A 21,427-nucleotide genomic window follows, 5' to 3' on the forward strand; every position below is an offset into this window, starting at 1 on the left:
ACAGTGTAGCTAAGCCTCAGTCAGTTCTCTGAATCTATAAAACGGAGAAAAATAGTATTTACCTCACAAAGTTATAATGATTAGATGAGATTATGCTTAGAAACCTAGGTGCCTGTCACATAGTAAGAGGTCAATAAGTATCTACAAACATGATGGTGACTCATAGAAACTTGCTATGTTCTTCTTGTCCTGTATATGCTAATAGTATCGACAGTACCGTACATCTCCATATGGATGCCCCATAGGTATCTCAACCTTACTATCAATAGATGTAGCAGAACTACTGCTCCTCTCCAGGGTCCCCATCTCAGCAAAGGGTATTATCATTAACCTAGTTGTTCAAGACCTGAGCCCAAGAGTCATTTTTATCCTTTCTAAAAAACAAACAAACAAAAACCCCACCACTCTAATTTTCTCTTAGTTCTATTTTCAATACATTTTTAATCCAAACACTTCTCACAGGTCTATCACTATCATGCCAGTCCAAGCCAGCATCATCTCTAGCCTGGAAAAGTGCAAAAGACTCTAGATATAGCTTGCTTTTTTCACACTTGTCCTCCTCACCTACCTTAGCCTATTTTCCACCCAGAAGGCAGAATGAGTCTTTCAAATGTAAACTAGGTGATGTCACTTCCTTGCTTAAAACCCTTCAATGGCTTCACCTCAAACTTAGAACAAAATCTAACCTCTTTTCCTTGCCCCAAGGCCCCTAAATGATTGGGCTTCTGCCTCCCTTCTCTCCCAGCACCTTTTCCTTACTCGCTCCGCTCCAGCCATTCTGGCCTCCTTTGCTATTCCTCGAGCACCTTGAACTTGACAAACACACCTCCAACTCTATACCTGTAGCCTCGCCAGTCCTTCTGTATGAGGGATTTCTTCCCTGTTGGCAATAAAGCTTGCAGCTCACTTTTCTGCTCAAACATCAGGCTTTTCTGACCACGTCATCAAAAAAAGCACCCACACGGGTCCATTTTATTTTTCTTCATGGCACTGTTACTAGTACAATATACTACAATAAGTATTAATCCACATACATATTAAATATAAATATTTAATATATGTCCATATTACATACATATCACATACAGATAATATATATGTGTACATTTTTTATGGCTTGTCTCCCCAGCTAGTACATAAACACCATGGAGGTGAGGATTCTGTTTTGTTTATTGCTGGATCCCCATTATCAAGAACCGTGTTTGGCACTTTGTAGGTATTAAAGAAGCACTTTTCAAGATCAGGGACTTCTCTGGTGGCTGAGATGGTAAAGAATCTGCCTGCAATGCAGGAGACCTGAGTTTTATCTCTGGGTAGGGAAGGCCCCAGAGAAGGCAATGGCACCCCACTCCAGTACTCTTGCCTGGAAAATCCCATGGACGGAGGAGCCTGGTAGGCTACAGTCCATGGGGTCACTAAGAGTTGGACATGACTGAGCAACTTCACTTTCACTTTTCCCTTTCATGCACTGGAGAAGGAAATGGCAACCCACTCCAGTATTCTTGCCTGGAGAATCCCAGGGACGGCGGAGCCTGGTGGGCTGCCGTCTATGGGGTCACACAGAGTTTGACACGACTGAAGCGACTTAGCAGCAGCAGCAGCAGGGAAGGCCCACTGGAGAAGGGAATGGGAACCCACTCCAGTATTCTTGCCTTGGAGAATCCCATGGATAGAGAGGAGCCTGGTGGGCTACAGTCCATAGGGTCGCAAAGTGTCAGATGCGACTGAGGGATTGACACTTTCACACTTCCTTTCAAGATTAACTTATCCTCATATTAAACTGGCTTGGGTTTAGCCAAATACTACAATCACTAAAATAAGCCCTAAACAAAACAAGCAAGCAGAGCTGTTACACAGAATTAGTTCTTCTATATTCCATCTATTTTGCAGAATCCTTACAGATCTAAGTTTGAAAATAGGGATCAGAATTTTTTTGTAAAATTTTATTCAGGAAAACTAACAGCAATCTAGCAGAAAAAAATCATTTCATTTCATCAGAGTGCTAGAAGAAAAAAAAATTTTTTTAAAGCTTCTGTATTTAAAATAATTAAGTGCAACTAAGACCTGATGCAGAGTTCCAAAGAAAAGCAAGGAGAGATAAGAAAGCCTTCCTCAGCGATCAATGCAAAGAAATAAGAGGAAAACAATAGAATGGGAAAGACTAGAGATCTCTTCAAGAAAATTAGACACACTAAGGGAACATTTCATGCAAAGATGGGCTCAATAAAGGACATAAATGGTAGGGACCTAATAGAAGCAGAAGATATTAAGAAGAAGTGGCAAGAATACACAGAACTGTACAAAAAAGATCTTCATGACCCAGATAATCACGATGGTGTGATCACTCACCTAGAGCCAGACAACCTGGAATGTGAAGTCAAGTGGGCCTTAGGAAGCATCACTACCAACAAAGCTAGTGGAGGTGATGGAATTCCAGTTGAGCTATTTCAAATCCTGAAAGATGACACTGTGAAAGTGCCGCACTCAATACGCCAGCAAATATGGAAAACTCAGCAGTGACCACAGGACTGGAAAAGGTCAGTTTTCATTCCAATCCCAAAGAAAGGCAATGGCAAAGAATGCTCAAACTACCACACACTTGCACTCATCTCACACGCTAGTAAAGTAATGCTTAAAATTCTCCAAGCCAGGCTTCAGCAATACATGAATCGTGAACTTCCAGATGTTCAAGCTGGTTTTAGAAAAGGCAGAGGAACCAGAGATCAAATTGCTAACATCTGCTGGACCATCGAAAAAGCAAGAGAGTTCCAGAAAAACATCTATTTCTGCTTTATTGACTATGCCAAAGCCTTTGACTGTGTGGATCACAATAAACTGTGGAAAATTCTGAAAGAGATGGGCATACCAGACCACCTGACCTGCCTCTTCAGAAACCTGAATGCAGGTCAGGAAGCAACAGTTAGAACTGGACATGGAACAACAGACTGGTTCCAAATCAGGAAAGGAGTACGTCAAGACTGTATATTGTCATCTTGCTTATTTATATATGTAGAGTACATCATGAGAAACGCTGGGCTGGAGGAAGCACAAGCTGGAATCAAGATTGCCGGGAGAAATATCAATAACCTCAGCTATGCAGATGACACCACCCTTATGGCAGAAAGTGAAGAAGAACTAAAGAGCCTCTTGAGGAAAGTGAAAGAGGAGAGTGAAAAAGTTGGCTTAAAGCTCAACATTCAGAAAACTAAGATCATGGCATCTGGTCCCATCACTTCATGGCAGATAAATGGGGAAACAGTGGAAACAGTGGCTGACTTTATTTTTCTGGGCTCCAAAATCACTGCACATGGTGTTTGCAGCCATAAAATTAAAAGACGCTTACTCCTTGGAAGGAAAGTTATGACCAACCTAGACAGCATATTAAAAAGCAGAGACATTACTTTGCCAACAAAGGTCTGTCTAGTCAAGGTGATGGTTTTTCCAGTGGTCTTGTATGGATGTGAGAGTTGGACTATAAAGAAAGTTGAGAGCCGAAGAACTGATGCTTTTGAACTGTGGTATTGGAGAAGACTCTTGAGAGTCCCTTGGACTGCAAAAAGATCCAACCAGTCCATCCTAAAGGAGATCAGTCCTGGGTGTTCATTGGAAGGACTGATGTTGAAGCTGAAACTCCAATACTTTGGCCGCCTGATGCGAAGGGCTGACTCATTGGAAAAGACCCTGATGCTGGGAAAGACTGAGGGCAGGAGGAGAAGGGGATGACAGAGGATGAGATGGCTGGATGGCATCACTGACTCAATGGACATGGGTTTGGGTGGACTCCGGGAGTTGGTGATGGACAGGGAGGCCTGGCGTGCTGCGGTTCATGGGGTCGCAGAGTTGGGAGACGACTGAGCGACTTAACTGAACTGCAGTCAAGTAAGTAAATATTTAATAAATAATATCTAAATATGTGGACTTAACTCACTAAATAAATAGTTGCCTTAACCTACTATATGTCTAAACTATGACACACTATGAGCCACAGAAAATAATTTTATATTATCATCACTGAATTCAATCACTGCAAAGCAGAATATGAGTAAAACTCCAGCAGATAACTCTGTACTTCTATCACTTTATCTGTTTTCCTTAAGACACATCACTTTTTATCTTTCATTTGCAGATACTGGTGGTTTTGGACACAGGATTTTTGTCTATTTCATCTTTGCATCCCCTATAGTGTTAGCACAATGATTGGGCTACTCAGTGGACAATTTCCGATTGAAAGGATGAATGATGCTGAGGGCCAGAGTTGGCAGTAAACATTATACAAATATAATAATAGTTAAATACTTGAAAAGTGAAAGTGTTGGTCACTCAGTTGTGTTTGCCTCTTTGTGACCCTCTAGGTTCCTCTAGGTTCCTCTAGGTAGCCCTCTAGTTTCCTCTGTCCATGGAATTCTCCAGGCAAGAATCCTGAGGTGGGTAGCCATTCCTACTTGCAGAGTTCTAAATGAGCCCAGTTAGTGTTTTTATATCATATCTTGTTAGATAATAAAAGTGGTTTCTATGTATTCTATTGTGCTTTACAGTATTTATCACAACTGTCATAAAGCAATCATTTGCATAGTCATTTGCTTCACACCTGGCTTTTCCACTTTAAATTCCAAGGGATGAGAAGTGTACATTTAGGGACTTTCCTGGTGATCCAGTGGCTAAGACTCTGAGCTCCCAATGCAGGGGGCCTGGGTTTGATCCCAGGTCCGGGAACTAGATTCCACATGCTGCAACTGAGAGTTCTGCATGCTGCAACTAAAAGACCCAGTGCAGCCAAATAAAGTTAAAAAAAAAAAAACACAACAACTGTATATCTATAGCTTTTCAGAGCCTTAGCATCTCATAATAGTAGGGGCTCAATAAATATACTTTAAATCAATGAATGAAGTAAGGGCTGTGCTACTGCATCATTTGAAAATGCCTGGAGTTCCTTCCCAGCTAGTTTTCTGGATACTGACAGCTTCACAGAACTTCTTAGTTTATTTTTCAGTGGTTTTAGGATGCACAGTGTTTCACAAGCATCTTAAAATTTGTAGTATCTTAGTGCACACAAGGAGATCAAACCAGTCAATCCTAAAGGAAATCAACCCTGAATATTCACTGGAAGGCATGATGCTAAAGCTCCAATACTTTGGCAACCTGATGTGAAGACCCAACTCACTGGAAAAGACCCTGGTGCTGGGAAAGACTGAAGGCAGGTGGAAAAGAAGATGAAAGAAGATGAGATGGTTGGATAGCATCATCACTGACTCAATGGACATGAGTTTGAATAAACTCTGGGAGATGGTAAAGGACAGGGGAACCTGGTGTGCAAAGAGTTGGACACGACTTAGCGAATGAACAACGACAACAACAAATCCTATGTAGTGTAATTTGCAGCACTGTCCCCCCTGAGAATTACATAAAATAACATTGTTTTAATAAATGATGGTATTTTAGAATCAAGGAAAGAGAGTTATTGCTAACTCCACCTTGATGTGGAAAATATAAAAACTTTAAGTACTTACATCAATTAAATCTGAAAGATCATGAATATAATATTTGAAAACTGAGGCATTGGTGGCTTCAAGGGTTAGGAGATATTCATTCCGTGCCTTAATCGATTTAAGCTTGTTTTCCGAATATTTTGCTTGTCTCTGGAAATGAAGAAGATCCAGGAATTGGGAAAAACAATAGTCATTTTAAATTCAGACAGGGAAACATACCTGAATTTCTATTCATCTAAACGATTTATTCTACATATACAAATGACCTTCCAAGTCCTTTGAGGAAAGTACAATTTGAATCTGATTTAAATAAATGAAAGTTGCCCATCAGTGGGGAATAGCAACAATGTATTTGGGCGTCAGGCCCATTTGCAATGAAATCTGTTTGTTAATATTCAAAATTCTCTACATTGTGTACTAGATACTTGGCATTTACCACTAAACAATGTCCAGCTGTTATTACATGATTTTTATGTTTCTTAAACATTTTTCATCCCCATGGGAGGAAATGCATGTCATTTCACAGTAATTTACAACGTATGTCTATCAGCTGTTACATCACTGTTTCTAGGTTTGTCACCTCCAGGGAGGGCAGAAGGGCTCTGCAGTCTAGTTTTACTTACTTTTTCCTTCATTTTTTCAATTTTTTTCACCGAGCTTCGCCGCTGATGTCTCTCTTCCAGTCTAATATGGAACACTGGATCACCAGACCTGCCAATTTGCTTCTCTTCTTGTTTCTCAGCCTCTTTCAGTTTGCTCTCTGCGCTGATGCTCTCGGCATGATACATATGGTATGTTTTCATCACCTGTGAAAATGTGACCCAAATTGTTACAAGATGTTTGTCTGTAACTTAGGGAATGGAAACCATTATATGACGCGTATGTTAAAGATATCACCTTCCAACTGGCAGAGGGAGAGCCAGATTGTTAGTAAAACAGATAACGGATATACTATTTCTTTTACATAAAGCAAACAGAAGTATGCAAATTCACCTGCCAGGAAGAGGCATTTAGGAACAGACTGTGATGAAAAAATGATTGACAGAGTCTTGTGTGTGCTTTCAGTGTACTTAAAAAGTTCCCTCAAGCTTGAAAGTGTTTCTCTAAAATCTCCTCTGAATTATTAATTTGCAGAATAAACCATTACACATGGATAAATTTTAGCTAAACTTTGGAATTACAAAAAACTCCAAATAAGTATAGCTCTTACTAAAAGGACTATATTGCTTAACATCTACTTGTCAAAATACAAAATGTAAATGTAAGGTTCATATATGGTTTTAGGGAAAAAAACTTTTCATAAGCACAAAGTAATATTTTATGTTCAATGTAGAAAACATGACAGAAAAAAGAAAGTAAAATAAAAAGTAAAAAATAAAAAAGCATATGATTTTCGTATACAGCTATTCAGTCTTTTTTCTATGAAAATACACACATACACACAGACACACACTCTTCATTTTAAAATGACATATATCACTTCTTCAAAAAACTTTGGATCATACTGTATTTATAATTTTTAGTCTCCTATATCCTTTTCTACTTAAAAATATCAACATTTTTCTATACCACAAAATATTCCTCTAAAAGAGCTGTATAATATTTCCTTATACCAATTCTCTATTATTGAACATTTTAGAATATTTCACTTCTTGCTTTTTATAAATAGAATTGTGTTGAAAACTCTTCATATATAGTGTAACTTATTTCTTCTCTTAGAAATGGTACGTGTAATTTGCATTTTAATAGATTTAGGAATATACAGGAAATGAAATTTTGTAATGTATCCTTCCCATGTATATTATAAATATATAATTAATCCTAATTTAAATTTTTTTAATTAAAAAAGTTTAAAGGTATGGTGATTCCAATGCAACTAATGTCTCAAGAAATATCTGAAAATTCAGCACCCAAGTAATCGGTGCCAGTACATTCTCAAAAATGATGTCAAATTCTCATCCACATAAAACAGACTTTATTTCATCTGTAAATAACTGCAAGTGATCCAGAGCTAACTTTATAACTAAGGTATAATTGTGTTCAAGAGATTGATGTAATGTTTTAAAGTAAGGAACTTGATTTTTCTCGTTTCAAAATATGAGCTTTAAAATAGTTTGAGGGCTGGAAGCATCACTAGAATAAATATATTTATTTAGGTGGAACCCAGTTGCTTTTTCTTTGTAGGTTACATGTAAAAGGTAGAAAATCAGCACTTAGGGTTCAACTTAATGCACATCCTCCAGATGACTATTTGAAGAGTAAAATTTGGGGTTAATGAGGAGCCTTTACTTGTTCTCATAAAATCTGATAAAATCTCATAAAATCATAAGCTAGCAAATTACGTCAAAGGCACTGCTGAACAAGAACAAAGTGTGGGTTAAACCACAAAGTTGGGGCAACTTTTCTCTGAGCTGGGTGTAACTACAAAGTTGTCTGTTTTTAGTTAATTATCAAATCTGTCCGGAGAGGGGGAGTATGGTTGGCTACTCCAGTTTGAAAGAAAAATAAGATAGCATTAGGAAGCAGCTGGGGAATGAAAAGGGAGTCACCCTGCAGCTGGGCAAACACCAAGGTCAATGAATCTATTACAAACCTTGCATTTCTAGGCTTGGCTCTGTTTATATTCCCTGCCTGAAGCAAACCCACATGCCATTTGGGTCTTGGTTCCAGTTACATCTTTAAATGAGAGGGTGAAAAAAACCAATCACACACACACACACACACACACACACACACACACACACACACACCCCATACGCAGTTGCTCAGCTGTCTTCTTGCTACCAGACAGAAAGGAAGAAATGAGAACACATAACTCCCATCAAAGATGGATGAAAAAGCATCTCAGACAGACAGGGTAACTGAGAAATCTTGATTTTAAATACTTTCTGTGGAAGAGACCTGAACTCCAGACTCTTACGGAGGCCTAGGGTAAGCAGGTAATTGGCACTAACTAAACTTTAGGGCTTCCCTGATAACTCAGTTGGTAAAGAATCTGCCTGCAATGCAGGAGACCTCGGTTCAATTCCTGGGTCGGGAAGATCCCCTGAAGAAGGGATAGGCTACCCATTCCAGTATTCCTGGGCTTCCCTTGTGGTTCAGCTGGTAAAGAATCTGCCTGCAATGCGGGAGACCTGGGTTTGATCCCTGGGTTGCGAAGATCTCCTGGAGGAGGGAACGGCTACCCACTCCATTATTCTGGCCTGGAGAATTCCACGGACTGTATAGTCCGTGGGGTTCGCAAAGGGTTGGACACCACTGAGCAACTTTCACTTTCACTTTCAAGCTTTATGAACTAAGGATCCCAAGCAGGCAGCTAGCGTGGCATTTACTTAACTAGCCTGCGTTAAAAGGAAAATGTTTGAGTCTGACAACACTTCTAGCAAGAAGAGGGTATAAATATCACAATGTGGTTCAGTACAATAGCTGAGGATTCTCCACCCAGTTCAGTGGTAATTTCCAGAAAGGTAATCTCTTTGTTCCATTTTCCCAATTTGACTTAAGGTTTCCACTGTTCTCAAAAATGTCAACAGTTACAATGAATGAATTTTAAAAGTTGAGAAAAACACTAAAAGCTTCTAGAGAACTCTAATTGCAGATAATGAATGCCAGTAAAAACTTCATTATTTAAAATGTAAGCTGTTGACAGAAGTTAAATGTGTTTTGTATTTAAAATAAAATAAAAGACAATTCTCTCTTTTTCAGAGAAGTAAAAGAAAGCGTTTGAATATATGCTGCAAAGAAAATAGCAGCTTCTCCATCAGCTTAATGCAAACACAAGCCTTTGCATACCAAATAACATGACAGACATATATCCATTTAAATGTACTCCAATAGCATATTTTCCCAATTGAATACTTTTCTACCAAAACCTCATGCATAATTCTCCATTGAAAATACTCAATTTATCTTCCCTGCAAGAAGAATATAGTCAAGTAGAAAGTGACCACATCATACATTTCTTTGTGAGACTGTGAAATCCTGCACAAAAATTTTGGACAGAAACTTAATTTTTTTTTCCCCTTACTGACAGACCTATACAATGGATCTGACATTGCTCTTGTACTTTAAACCAAAATAATTAAAATATCTGTGATAAATTTCAATATTCAGTGTAAAGAAATCACGATGTATCTGAAAACTATTCATGTGTTGGAGATGAATGGATTACGGGTATAAATTCTACTTTTTGACTTCCGGTTCAGAAGTTAGAAGACTTGGTTCCTGGAATGGATCTACCAGGTGTGAGGTGTGGACAGTTATTTAACAGTTCTGCTTACCTTACAAGGTTGTTGCAAATACCCAACTGTATGTGGCCCCTGTGTGCGGGTACAACTGAAACCATACTGAGTATTTACTACATATGTATGTATATATTTATGTATACAATCTATACCACTAATATATATGTGTACATATATGTAATATATATTTAGCTAAACAATCATTACATAATGTCTACTACGTGCCAGACATTGTCTAAGCATTTTCCAAATAATAGCTTATTTAATCTTTCTGATGACATCACTGACTCAATGGACATGAGTCTGAGCAAACACCAGGATATAGTGAAGGACAGGGAAGCCTGGCCTGCTGCAGTCCATGGGGTGGCAAAGAGTCGGACATGACTTAGCGACTAAACAATAATCCTTCTAAACATGCTTATTAGGTACATACCTTTATTCACCCCATAGTACAAATGAGAAAAGTAAGGCAAAGAGAGGTTAAGTAATTTCCTCACGGTCACACAGCTGGTAATTGGCAGAACAACGGTTGGTACCCTAGCAGTCTGGCTCCAGATTCAGTGTTCTGAACTGCTGTGCCACAATCTTTGGAAAGTCGAAAGCACTGTACAAACAGAAGGCCTCTTTATCTGGGGGATATAGTTCAGTTCAGTTGCTCAGTCGTGTCCAACTCTTTGCGACCCCATGAACCACAGCACGCCAGCCCTCTCTGTCCATCACCAACTCCCAGAGTCCACCCAAACCCATGTCCATTGAGTCGATGATGCCATCCAACCATCTCATCCTCTGGCGTCCCTTTCTCCTCCTGCCCTCAATCTTTCCCAGCATCAGGGTCTCTTCAAATGAATCAGTTCTTCGCATGAGGTGGCCAAAGTATTGGAGTTTCAGCTTCAACATCAGTCCTTCCAATGAACATCCAGGACTGACCTCCTATAGGATGGACTGATTGGATTTCCTTGCAGTCCAAGGGACTCTCAAGAGTCTTCTCCAACACCACAGTTCAAAAGCATCAATTTTTCGATGTTCAGCTTTCTTCACAGTCCAACTCTCACATCCATACACGACCATTGGAAAAACCATTGCCTTGACTAGATGGACCTTTGTTGGCAAAGTAATGACTCTGCTTTTTAATATGCTGTCTAGGTTGGTCATAACTTTCCTTCCAAGGAGTGTCTTTTAATTTCATGGCTGCAATCACCATGTGCAGTAATTTTGGAGCCCAGAAAAATAAAGTCAGCCACTGTTTCCACTGTTTCCCCATTTATCTGCCATGAAGTGATGGGACCAGATGCCATGATCTTAGTTTTCTGAATGTTGAGCTTTAAGCCAACTTTTTCACTCTCCTCTTTCACTTTCCTCAAGAGGCTCTTTAGTTCTTCTTCACTTTCTGCCATAAGGGTGGTGTCATCCGCATAGCTGAGGTTATTGATATTTCTCCCGGCAATCTTGATTCCAGCTTGTGCTTCCTCCAGCCCAGCGTTTTACATGATGTACTCTGCATATAAGTTAAATAAGCAGGGTGACAATATACAGTCTTGACGTACTCCTTTCCTGATTTGGAACCAGTCTGTTGTTCCATGTCCAGTTCTAACTGTTGCTTCCTGACCTGCATTCAGGTTTCTGAAGAGGCAGGTCAGGTGGTCTGGTATGCCCATCTCTTTCAGAATTTTCCACAGTTTATTGTGATCCACACAAGTCAAAGGCTTTGGCATAGTCAATAAAGCAGAGGTAGATGTTTTTCTGCAATTCTCTTGCTTTTTCGATGATCCAGCGGATGTTGGCAATTTGATCTCTGGTTCCTCTGCCTTTTCTAAAACCAGCTTGAACATCTGGAAGTTCACAGTTCACGTATTGCTGAAGCCTAGCTTGGAGGGTTTTAAGCGTTACTTTACTAGCGTGTGAGATGAGTGCAATTGTGTGGTAGTTTGAGCATTCTTTGGCATTGCCTTTCTTTGGGATTGGGATGAAAACTGACCTTTTCCAGTCCTGTGGCCACTGCTGAGTTTTCCAAACTTGCTGGCATATTGAGTGTAGCACTTTCACAGTGCCATCTTTCAGGATTTGAAATAGCTCAACTGGAATTCTATCACCTCCACTAGCTTTGTTCGTAGTGATGCTTCCTAAGGCCCACTTGACTTCACATTCCAGGATGTCTGGCTCTAGGTGAGTGATCACACAATCGTGATTATCTGGGTCAGGAAGATCTTTTTTGTCCAGTTCTTCTGTGTATTCTTGCCACCTCTTCTTAATATCTTCTGCTTCTGTTAGGTCCCTCCCATTTCTGAGTGCAGTGGCTGCGATGGCGCATGAGCGTGGCCAAGAGGAGCTACACCACGTCTGAGGTAAGGGGCGGCGGCTGCACTTTGCTGGAGCAGCCGTGAAGAGAGACCCCACGTCAAAGGTAAGAGAAACCCAGGTAAGACGGGAGGCACTGAGAGAGGGGATCAGGGGACAGACAGACTGAAACTACAGTCACGGACAACTAGCCAATCTGATCACACGGACCACAGCCTGTCTAACTCAATGAAACTAAGCCATGCCATATGGGGCCACCCAAGACAGATGGGTCATGGTGGAGAGGTCTGACAGAATGTGGTCCACTGGAGAAGGGAATGGTAAACCACTTCAGTATTCTTGCCTTGAGAACCCCATGAACAGTATGAAAAGGCAAAAAGATAGGACACTGAAAGATGAACTCCCCAGATCGGTAGGTGCCCAATATGCTACTGGAGATCAGTGGAGAAATAACTCCAGAAAGAATGAAGGGATGGAACCAAAGCAAAAACAACACTCAGTTGTGAATGGGACTGGTGACAGAAGCAAGATTTGATGCTGTAAAGAGCAATATTGCATAGGAACCTGGAATGTTAGTCCATGAATCAAGGCAAATTGGAAGTGGTCAAACAGGAGATGATAAGAGTGAACATAGACATCCTAGGAATCAGTGAACTAAGATGGACTGGAATGGGTGAATTCAACTCAGATGACCATTATATCTACTACTGTGGGCAGGAATCCCTTAGAAGAAATGGAATAGCCACCATAGTAAACAAGAGTCTGAAATGCAGTACTTGGATGCAGTCTCAAAAACGACAGGATGATCTCTGTTCGTTTCCAAGGCAAACCATTCAATATCATGGTAATCCAAGTCTATGCCCTGACCAGTAACACTGAAGAAGCTGAACTTGAACAGTTCTATGAAGACCTACAAGACCTTTTAGAACTAACACCCAAAAAAGATTTCCTTTTCATTACAGGGGACTGGAATGCAAAAGTAGGAAGTCAAGAGACACCTGGAGTAACAGGCAAATTTGGCCTTGGAGTACAGAATGAAGCAGGGCAAAGGCTAATAGAGTTCTGCCAAGAGAACACACTGGTCATAGCAACAACAACAACACAAGAGAAGACTCTACACATGGAGACCACCAGATGGTCGACACCAAAATCAGATTGATTATATTCTTTGTAGCCAAAGATGGAGAAGCTCTATACAGTCAGCAAAAACAAGACCGGGAGCAGACTGTGGCTCAGATCATGAACTCCTTATTGCCAAATTCAGACTGAAATTGAAGAAAGTGGAGAAAACCACTAGACCATTCAGGTATGACCTAAATCAAATCCCTTATGATTATACAGTGGAAGTGAGAAATAGATTTAAAGGACTAGATCTGATAGACAGAGTGCCTGATGAACTATGGATGGAGGTTCGTAACACTGTACAGGAGACAGGAATCAAGACCATCCCCAAGAAAAAGAAATGCAAAAAAGCAAAATGGCTGTCTGAGGAGGCCTTACAAATAGCTGTGAAAAGTCGGGAAGCGAAAAGCAAAGGAGAAAAGGAAAGATATACCCATTTGAATGCAGAATTCCAAAGAATAGCAAGGAGAGATAAGAAAGCCTTCCTCAGCGATCAATGCAAAGAAATAGAGGAAAACAATAGAATGGGAAAGACTAGCGATCTCTCAAGAAAATTAGACATACCAAGGGATATAGTTACTCTTGGTCATATTCAGAAATGGAGGAAAAGAAGGAATGAAAGATAAGTATGTATTCATTCCACATTGGTAATGAAGACTTGGTTTCCATGGTAGTGGATGGATAATTGAGTTGAAGAATAAGACTAGAGAAGTTAGCATGAACCAGATGAGAAGAGCCTTGATATCCCAACTACTTAAGCAGTATAGAATTTATTCTGTAGGTGTTGGTGAATGTACAGAAATGTAAACCGTATGGTCAAAGCAGTACCTTAGCAGTCATCCAGTGAAGACAGGCAGGATCATTTAGGGTGTGAAGTGACTTCATTTAGCACGAAGAAGAGGGAGTGGAAAGGAGAAAAGAGAATTCAGAATGGCAGCTACAGGGCTTTTTCTCTGTTCTTACTCTTTTAGACCTTTGCTTAAACTTGACTTGACTCTCTGCACCACGGAGTTCAAATGCTCTTACACTCTGGCTCTAACACCAGCCGAAGCAGCACACTTGGGCTGGTGTTGGAACACCAGTGATCTGAGTCGATCACTTAACTTCTGCCTCAGAATACTTCCCTGCCTCTGTGGCCGTTCCGCCAGACAACCCAACCTTACTGCCTCGAATGCCCTTCCCCAGCATCCCTTCCTGGTACCATTTTGACTCATCTGCCAAGTCAAGGTCAACCTACTGCTAAGTGTTCCCTGGTTTCCCAGTCAGAGTGGCCTTGTTCTTCTGATCTCGGAGACCTACTTCCTGACACCACTTGAGAATGTGCCATGTGTTAAAGATGTTTGTGTACCATTCAGTATCATGGATTGGCCTGTAAACTCAGTGAATCCACTAAAAGGATCTTGCGTGCTAAGTCACTTTAGTTGTGTCTGACTCTTTTCAACCTTATGTACCGCAGCCCGCCAGGCTCCTCCATCCATGGGATTCTCCAGGAAAGAATACTGGAGTGGGCTGCCATTCCCTTCCAGGGGATTTTCCTGACCCAGAGATAGAATTTTCATCTCTTAGTCTCCTGCATTGGCAGGTGGGTTCTTTACCACTAGCACCACCTAGGAAGCCCCAGGTATTTTAGGCATCTCCAGGTTCTTAATACTACCTTACATACAGGAGGAATAAAATATGGATCTGGTGAGAAACAAATGAAGGCCAGGAATCCTTTTATATTCAGCTGTCTATTCATTTAACAAAAACCATGTGACTGGCATTGTTCCCCTCCATCCCTGGTTTTACAGTACCACCAGTAAATACCCAGGACTGGACTGATGGGATGGCGAATAGTTCTAAATCATTTGTGAAATACACTTAGCATTAGAATTTACATCATCTCAAAAAAAAAAAAAGATGTCATGGTTGGGGTGGCGGGGTGCTGGTGAAAAGCAACATGTTAGTGACAGTATTTCCTAATTCCATACATGTGTGTGCATGCTCAGTCACTCTCATGTCTCTTTGTCACCTCATGGACTGTAGCCGCCAGGCTCCTCTGTTAAAGGGATTGTTCAGGAGAGAATATTGGAGTGGGTTGCCATTTCCTACTCCACGGGATCTTTCTGACTGAGATTTAAACTCATGTCTCTTACATCTCCTGCATTGGCAGGTGGGTTCTTTACCATTAGTGCTACCTAGGAAGCCCAATTCCATACTCTGCCTATTGTTCTACTAATTCTATCAATCGCAGAAAGCTCTTCATAAAAATGACATTCTTTAGGTTTCCTTAAATATCAACAACTGAAGGTAAAGATCCCTTTCCTATCGATATAATCAATACATGACTGGGCTCTAACTGTGACTGAGTTTCTGCCAGTGCCAGATTAACAAAACCAGGACACGACTGAAGTGACTTAGCAGCAGCAGCAGGACCATCACTTTGGAAGTCCATTCTCAGGAAGATCTCAGGTTCATGGGGAAGGCAGGGCTTCTGGTCAACCCCAGGCTGAGCTGCAAGCCCAGCTCCTCCAGGGGCCCACAGAACCCCAGTTCCTCTGTCTAGGCTGTGGGCTCTGCTAAGCCAAGCTGTGTCTCTGGAGCTTAGTTTAGACAGGGGTGTTGGGCAGGAACTACCTTTAAGAGAGCATCCTAACACTGCATGCTGGGATCTTTACACCTGCAACCTTATGCTTTCCTGCCCTGTAGCCAATCTTGGAGATAAACATAGAGTCAGGCAGACCTGGATCTGAGTTCTTGTGCTACTGGTTATCAGCTGGGCAAGTTTCTTAACTTTCTTGAGCTCCAGTTTCTCTGAGGCAAAATGGAGATTAAGTGATACAACGCATGGGAAGCACATAACAGGCTGGGCAGTTCTCTTTCTTGACAGTTTCTAAGGTATGGTGTAGAAGCAAGCATGCAGCCTCTGAGATCAGACTAACTGGCTTCAGATGCTGGCTCTAAGCAGAGAGGTGCAGGTCACTGCCCCTCACAAAGACAAAGCAGCTAGAGAACTAAGAACAACAAAAGCAGACCTGATGGAGGTGTCTCCTGCTATTTCATATTGCAACTTGGCCTAGCCAAAACCTCTTAAAAACTCATATACCAGTGATGAGTACCCAGGAGTTGATGGCATAGATACTTGCATGTTCATAAAACACACCACCTGAAATCACAGTTAGAAAGGCTTCTAGCCTCTTTGCAATGTCCCCTTATCATGTTGTTGCCGTTGTTCAGTCTCTCAGTCACGTTGGACTCGTTGCCACCCCATGGACTGCAGCACACCAGGCCTCTCTGTCCCTTACCATCTCCCGGAGTTTGCTCAAACTCAAGTCCATTGAGTCAGTGATACTATCCAACCATCTCATTCTCTGTCTTCCCCTTCTCCTCCTGCCCTCAATCGTTCCCAGCATCAGGGTCTTTTCCAATAAGTTGGCTCTTTACATCAGGTAGCCAAAGTATTGGAGCTTCAGCTTCAGCATCAGTCCAGTGAATATTCAGGGTTGATTTCCTTTATGATTGACTGGTTTGATCTCCTTGCTCTCCAAGGGACTCTCAAGAGTCTACTCCAGCACCACAGTTCGAAGGCATTAATTCTTCAGCACTCAGCCTTTTTTATTGTCGAGGTTTCACATCCATTCGTGACTACTAGAAAAACCATAGCTTTGATTTTGACCTTTGTAGGCAAAGCAATGTCTTTGCTTTTTAACACGCTCCCTAAGTTTGTCATTGCTTTTATTCCAAGGAGCAAGAGTCTTTTAATTGCATCATGAGCACCCTTTTTTTTGTATGCTGATAGTTACTGTAAAATTAAGGGTAATTTACTGGAAAATCACCCAGGTTTCAGAGAGCAGTGTATACTGATCTGTGTTTATTCATCCACCAAACAGCTACTGAGTATCCATAAGCCAGGCATCATGCAAGAGATGAAAGACATAATGCCTAACCAGTAAAGAGACAAAGACAGGCCTACTCTGACTGAAGACAGGAGGTAGGGAGGGAGGAGGTTGTGGACTTCCAGGTAGGCTAAGTGGGAGTCAAGTGGAGAAGGAATTCGAGGCTTGTTTTTAATCAGCTTATATTTAAGTCCTGGAGCTCAACTGGAGAAAAAGGTTGGGTGGCAGGGGCATATATTTATATAAGGAATGGAAAGACAGGAGAGGCCCACCCTCAACATGAATGTTAGTCAATGCTTAAAATGGATCTCAGTTCCCATCCCAATGCCCCACTTCCCACTTAAGTCCTGTGAGTGACAATAATATTTTTTATTCTCATTTGTGGCATCAGGGATGGAAAGGCTGCTGATCCTGAAGGTAATGAGTTGTCAGTAGGACTGTTACAATGATGAACTTTTCTACTTTCTCTCTCCAGGCTGGTACAGCTCTCTATAAGTCAATGAAAGCAGAATTTACAAAACATAATTATATTTGAAAAGTAACATTTACAGAACTCACTTTGAGAGCTAGTATACTGGTGGTTAAGGGCTTACATTCACAGAACAGGCCTCTTGGGCTCAATTCCTGCCTCTGTACTTACTCTGTGATTTTGAGCAAGTAACTTAACCTTTCAGTGCCACCATTTCTTTACTGTGTTAATAGGCATAACATTATCACTGCATGCATAGGGTAGCTGGAAAGATAAGATATGTCAAGACATAAAGAGCACAGAAAAGAGCTTGACATATAATAAATGCATGGTGTCAGCCATTGATATTTGAAAAAGAATTACCATAAAATATTTCATTGTAATAATAGGTAATGATTTCTCCATGACTGAAAAGATTTTCACTTCCAACTAGTAAAGAGAAGGAAACAAGTGATAATTCTGTTTATGTATACAGTAAGAATTTAAGCAAAGCTCTTTAGAAATGAGCAAATAGCTCAAGATGAACAATTAAATAGCATGCAGTCCTGTCTTTATAGGTAGTGTATTAAAGAAAATGAGAAGTATGTTGTGGCTCCACTGAAATGAAATCAGTGTAACAGTCGAAATTTATCATCAAATTATATTTATAATCCAAACAAATGCTTTGGACAGAAGGCATTGTCTGGGACTCTGGACCCTACTGGCTGGGGACTGCCAGCCAATCAAATGCCAAGGCAACAGAGATATAAAAATAAACAAAACAAATGGAAAAATAGAGAATACACATGCAAAGGGAGGAAGTAAGGTATAGAAAGTCACAAAAGTAATTCTGTTCTATTCAGTGTGGTGTACAAGATTTTGTTTCAGGAGTGGCATTTTAATGGAAGGAGCTTAGGTCTATAAAATAGACCTGGATTTTGGTCCTAGCTTTAGCTGCAAAATACTTTTGCAACCTCAATCTTTCTGACCCTCAGTATGACCTTCAGCTAGTAGAGATGACAAAATGAGGCCTCCAGACAGGCTCAAAATTAAGGGGCCAATCAAATTAAACTATGAACCTCAAATAGTTTGAAAAGTGTGAAATGAGAGAAGTACAAACTAAAGGCTTATCACAGAAAGAAAACTGATTGTTGAACTAGAAGGCTTCTTTCTGTGAGAATTTGAATATATCCCCTGAAAAGGAGACTATTTGACAATGCTCAGAGGAAGTAACATAGGATGGCATCTAATAGTCTATTAAAAAAAAAAGAGCATCCAGACTGTTATTCATGTTTTACTTTCTTTTGAAGATTTACTGTTCCCTCTCCATCTTCTACAAGAGCCTTTCAAGAGCCAGTGTTAGTGTAAGGAGCTTTCATATGCTAAATATCCAAGGGTGTGTACCCTTGGTCTGATGTATCCTGACTGTGACCTTGTGGCAAGGCTCTTTCTAAACTTGCTGGCCCACAGCGTTCTCACCTATAAATGATGTTGTTGGATCGCTCAGGCCTTTTCCAGCTCTAAAATTCTATAAGTTCCTGATTTCATTTATTTATCTTACAACAACTAAACAACACCATTAGAATTTATTATTTGGGGAAATACATATATCTAAAATATACTTTTCAATTGCTAAAGAGGCTGCCATAGGTAGATGGTAGATAAATTTTAATCAAAAGGAAAAACCAGTGTAACAACAAATTATACTAATTATCTCTTGCTTCTGTTGACTGAGGCAGCAAAACAGTACACCATGATATGCCAAGGATGTAAGATTCCTCCTAGAATTCTCCATGGGCTCTGAGGTCATAACTCATCTGCTTTGCTGCACAGAAAATATCTAGAAATGAACAATGCCTGTATAGTCTAATGTACTATTATATTGATGAATCTTAAACCGGCGTATCCATCACTCTAGTAACTTTAATTAGCTCTCAAACTGATTAGTGATCAATCATCAAGTGCTCATGGAGAAAAACCCAGGTACAGTGTTGACACACAGATTTGCTGTGTGCTTTTATCTTTGACTGTTATAATTTAGTTAAAGCAGGGTGTTAGTCTTCTTTTTCAAAGTGCTAAATTTAACAATATTTTTTACATGGCAATATAAATTACAATTAGTTTCACCAGATTTTGTTACTTTAATAAAAATATTTATGAAAAAGACTCATCCTAAAGAGGATAAATTGTTTTCTGCCTTCTTAGCAAGAAAATGTTTCTATTTGTAAGAAGAGCAACCTATATTTATTAATCTTAATTTGGGCTATTTCTATTTCCAGTAGTCACTAGAGGCAGCTTCTAATTCAAATCTTTGAGTCATAAGCAGGGGTTATTAGTTTTGTATATCTCAAATGAACCCTTGAAGAACACTCACATTCAGCAAAAATTTCTTGAGTCTCATACGATGTACCACAAACAGGCACTGTTCTATTTGATTTCTTCACATTCTATTATTAGAAATCCAATCACATTTTATTCTCTATTGATTTATACTAGGTTCAAAAGGATAATTCTTCATGAGAGCAATGAACAGTTTGGTATAAGATCTGCCCACTTCACAATGATCAGAGATTGTTAACATAAAATAAATGTGATTTTATCCAGGAACCTCTAATTTTGCAATATATCTTCCTGTCTCATCTTTCAAGCACTTCATTTGTAGTAGGGTAAAGAGAGAGTGGTAAGGACAGAAGACTTGAAGAAAGTCCATATTAATACTCCCTTTATTCTGAAATCAATGATTTGCTAATACTCGGATAATATTTAAGTGGATGGAGTTCACTGCATAGGCAATGTGGTTTCATATATCTATGCTTTTCCTCACATGTAAATTGCTTTTTGTTTGTTTTTTGTTGGTGATGTTCTTTGTTTTTTGACTACACCGCATGGCATGTGGGGATCTTAGTTCCCTTACTAGGGATCAAATCTGAGCCTGTTTCAATGGAAGCATGGGGTCTTAACCACTGGACCACCAGGGAAGTCCAGCAAATTTCTGGAAGGCCCTTCCCACCCCTTCCTTTTGTCACTAAAATTAGGTGTCATCTTCTCCAGGAAGTCCTTGGAGTGGCTCTGTGCTTACACAAAGCTGTGGAGACCTATATCTAGCCCAGCACCCAACACCATATATGGAAATAGCTCCCTAGTCTAGCTCATTGATGACAGGGCTGTTTGTCATCAATATGCTTCTGGGACCTACAAATTTGTTGAAAGGCTCCTCCCAGCCACTCAGTGTGTATCACCTGGATATAATAGAGATGATCCTCTAACAATTTTAGAGCTGAGGTGACTATGCTTTTAGTACTTTCCATTCTACTGACTTAAAGAGACAGGGAGCAGATTCTAAGATTTGGGACCAGTATTGAAAATTGTATTCCATAAACTCTAGAACTTAGAAATCACAAACCCACTGCACACACAGGCTGGGTAGCCACCCTCCAAAGGAGGAGAGTACTGTCTTAAAAAGATAAACCATTCCATTTCTCAACAGCTCTAATGGTTAAATTCAGGAATCAGACTACCTGGGTTCAGATCCTTGCTTTGTCTTTTATCATGTTCCATAGTTCTCTCACTGGTTATTGGGAATAAGAATCGTGCCTCTAAGATTGTTGCGGAGATAAAATGAGTTAACACACGCCAAACACTTGCAGCTGACACTGACACAGTTGAGTGTTAAATGGCTGGTATAGAAGTTAATAAAAATACCCCCCTTCTATCATATCTTTGAAGCCCACAATAGGCTCAGCCAGTGCTTAGTATCAGTGCTCACCTGTTTACCCTCACACACCTGAAGGCTGAGAGCAGAGGGATGGTCTTTGTTCTATGGATCAAAGAAACTGAGCTGCAAAGAGACTTAATCCTTGCCCAACAAGTCAACAGAGAAAGTCAGTGATAGAGAAGGTCGTTCAGAAAGTCCTGGTTTCATAAAGGGTTTTCATACAGAGTCTTCAGAGGCCCTGA

General features: G+C 40.3%; 1 protein-coding gene across 31 annotated transcripts in view; it reads right to left on the reverse strand.

The window, feature by feature from the left end:
* The window catches only part of SRGAP1 (SLIT-ROBO Rho GTPase activating protein 1), a 291,940-nt gene that overhangs the window by 87,733 nt on the left and 182,780 nt on the right, over positions 1-21,427 (reverse strand). For all 31 annotated transcript variants that reach the window (XR_014081883.1, XR_014081886.1, XR_014081884.1 and 28 more), the window contains 2 exons: positions 6,110-6,292; positions 5,508-5,636 (listed from right to left, as the gene is read on the reverse strand). Coding sequence is in view for 18 of the 31 variants with exons in the window: in XM_081588879.1 (XP_081445005.1) it covers positions 5,508-5,636; positions 6,110-6,292 (312 nt within the window). In the remaining 13 variants the exon portion in view is untranslated. The remainder of the gene's footprint in view (positions 1-5,507; positions 5,637-6,109; positions 6,293-21,427) is intronic.

The sequence above is a fragment of the Giraffa tippelskirchi genome, chromosome 4 (genome assembly GCF_054371585.1).
Source record: "Giraffa tippelskirchi isolate mGirTip1 chromosome 4, T2T-mGirTip1v1.2.pri, whole genome shotgun sequence".
NCBI classification, from domain to species: Eukaryota; Metazoa; Chordata; class Mammalia; order Artiodactyla; family Giraffidae; genus Giraffa; species Giraffa tippelskirchi.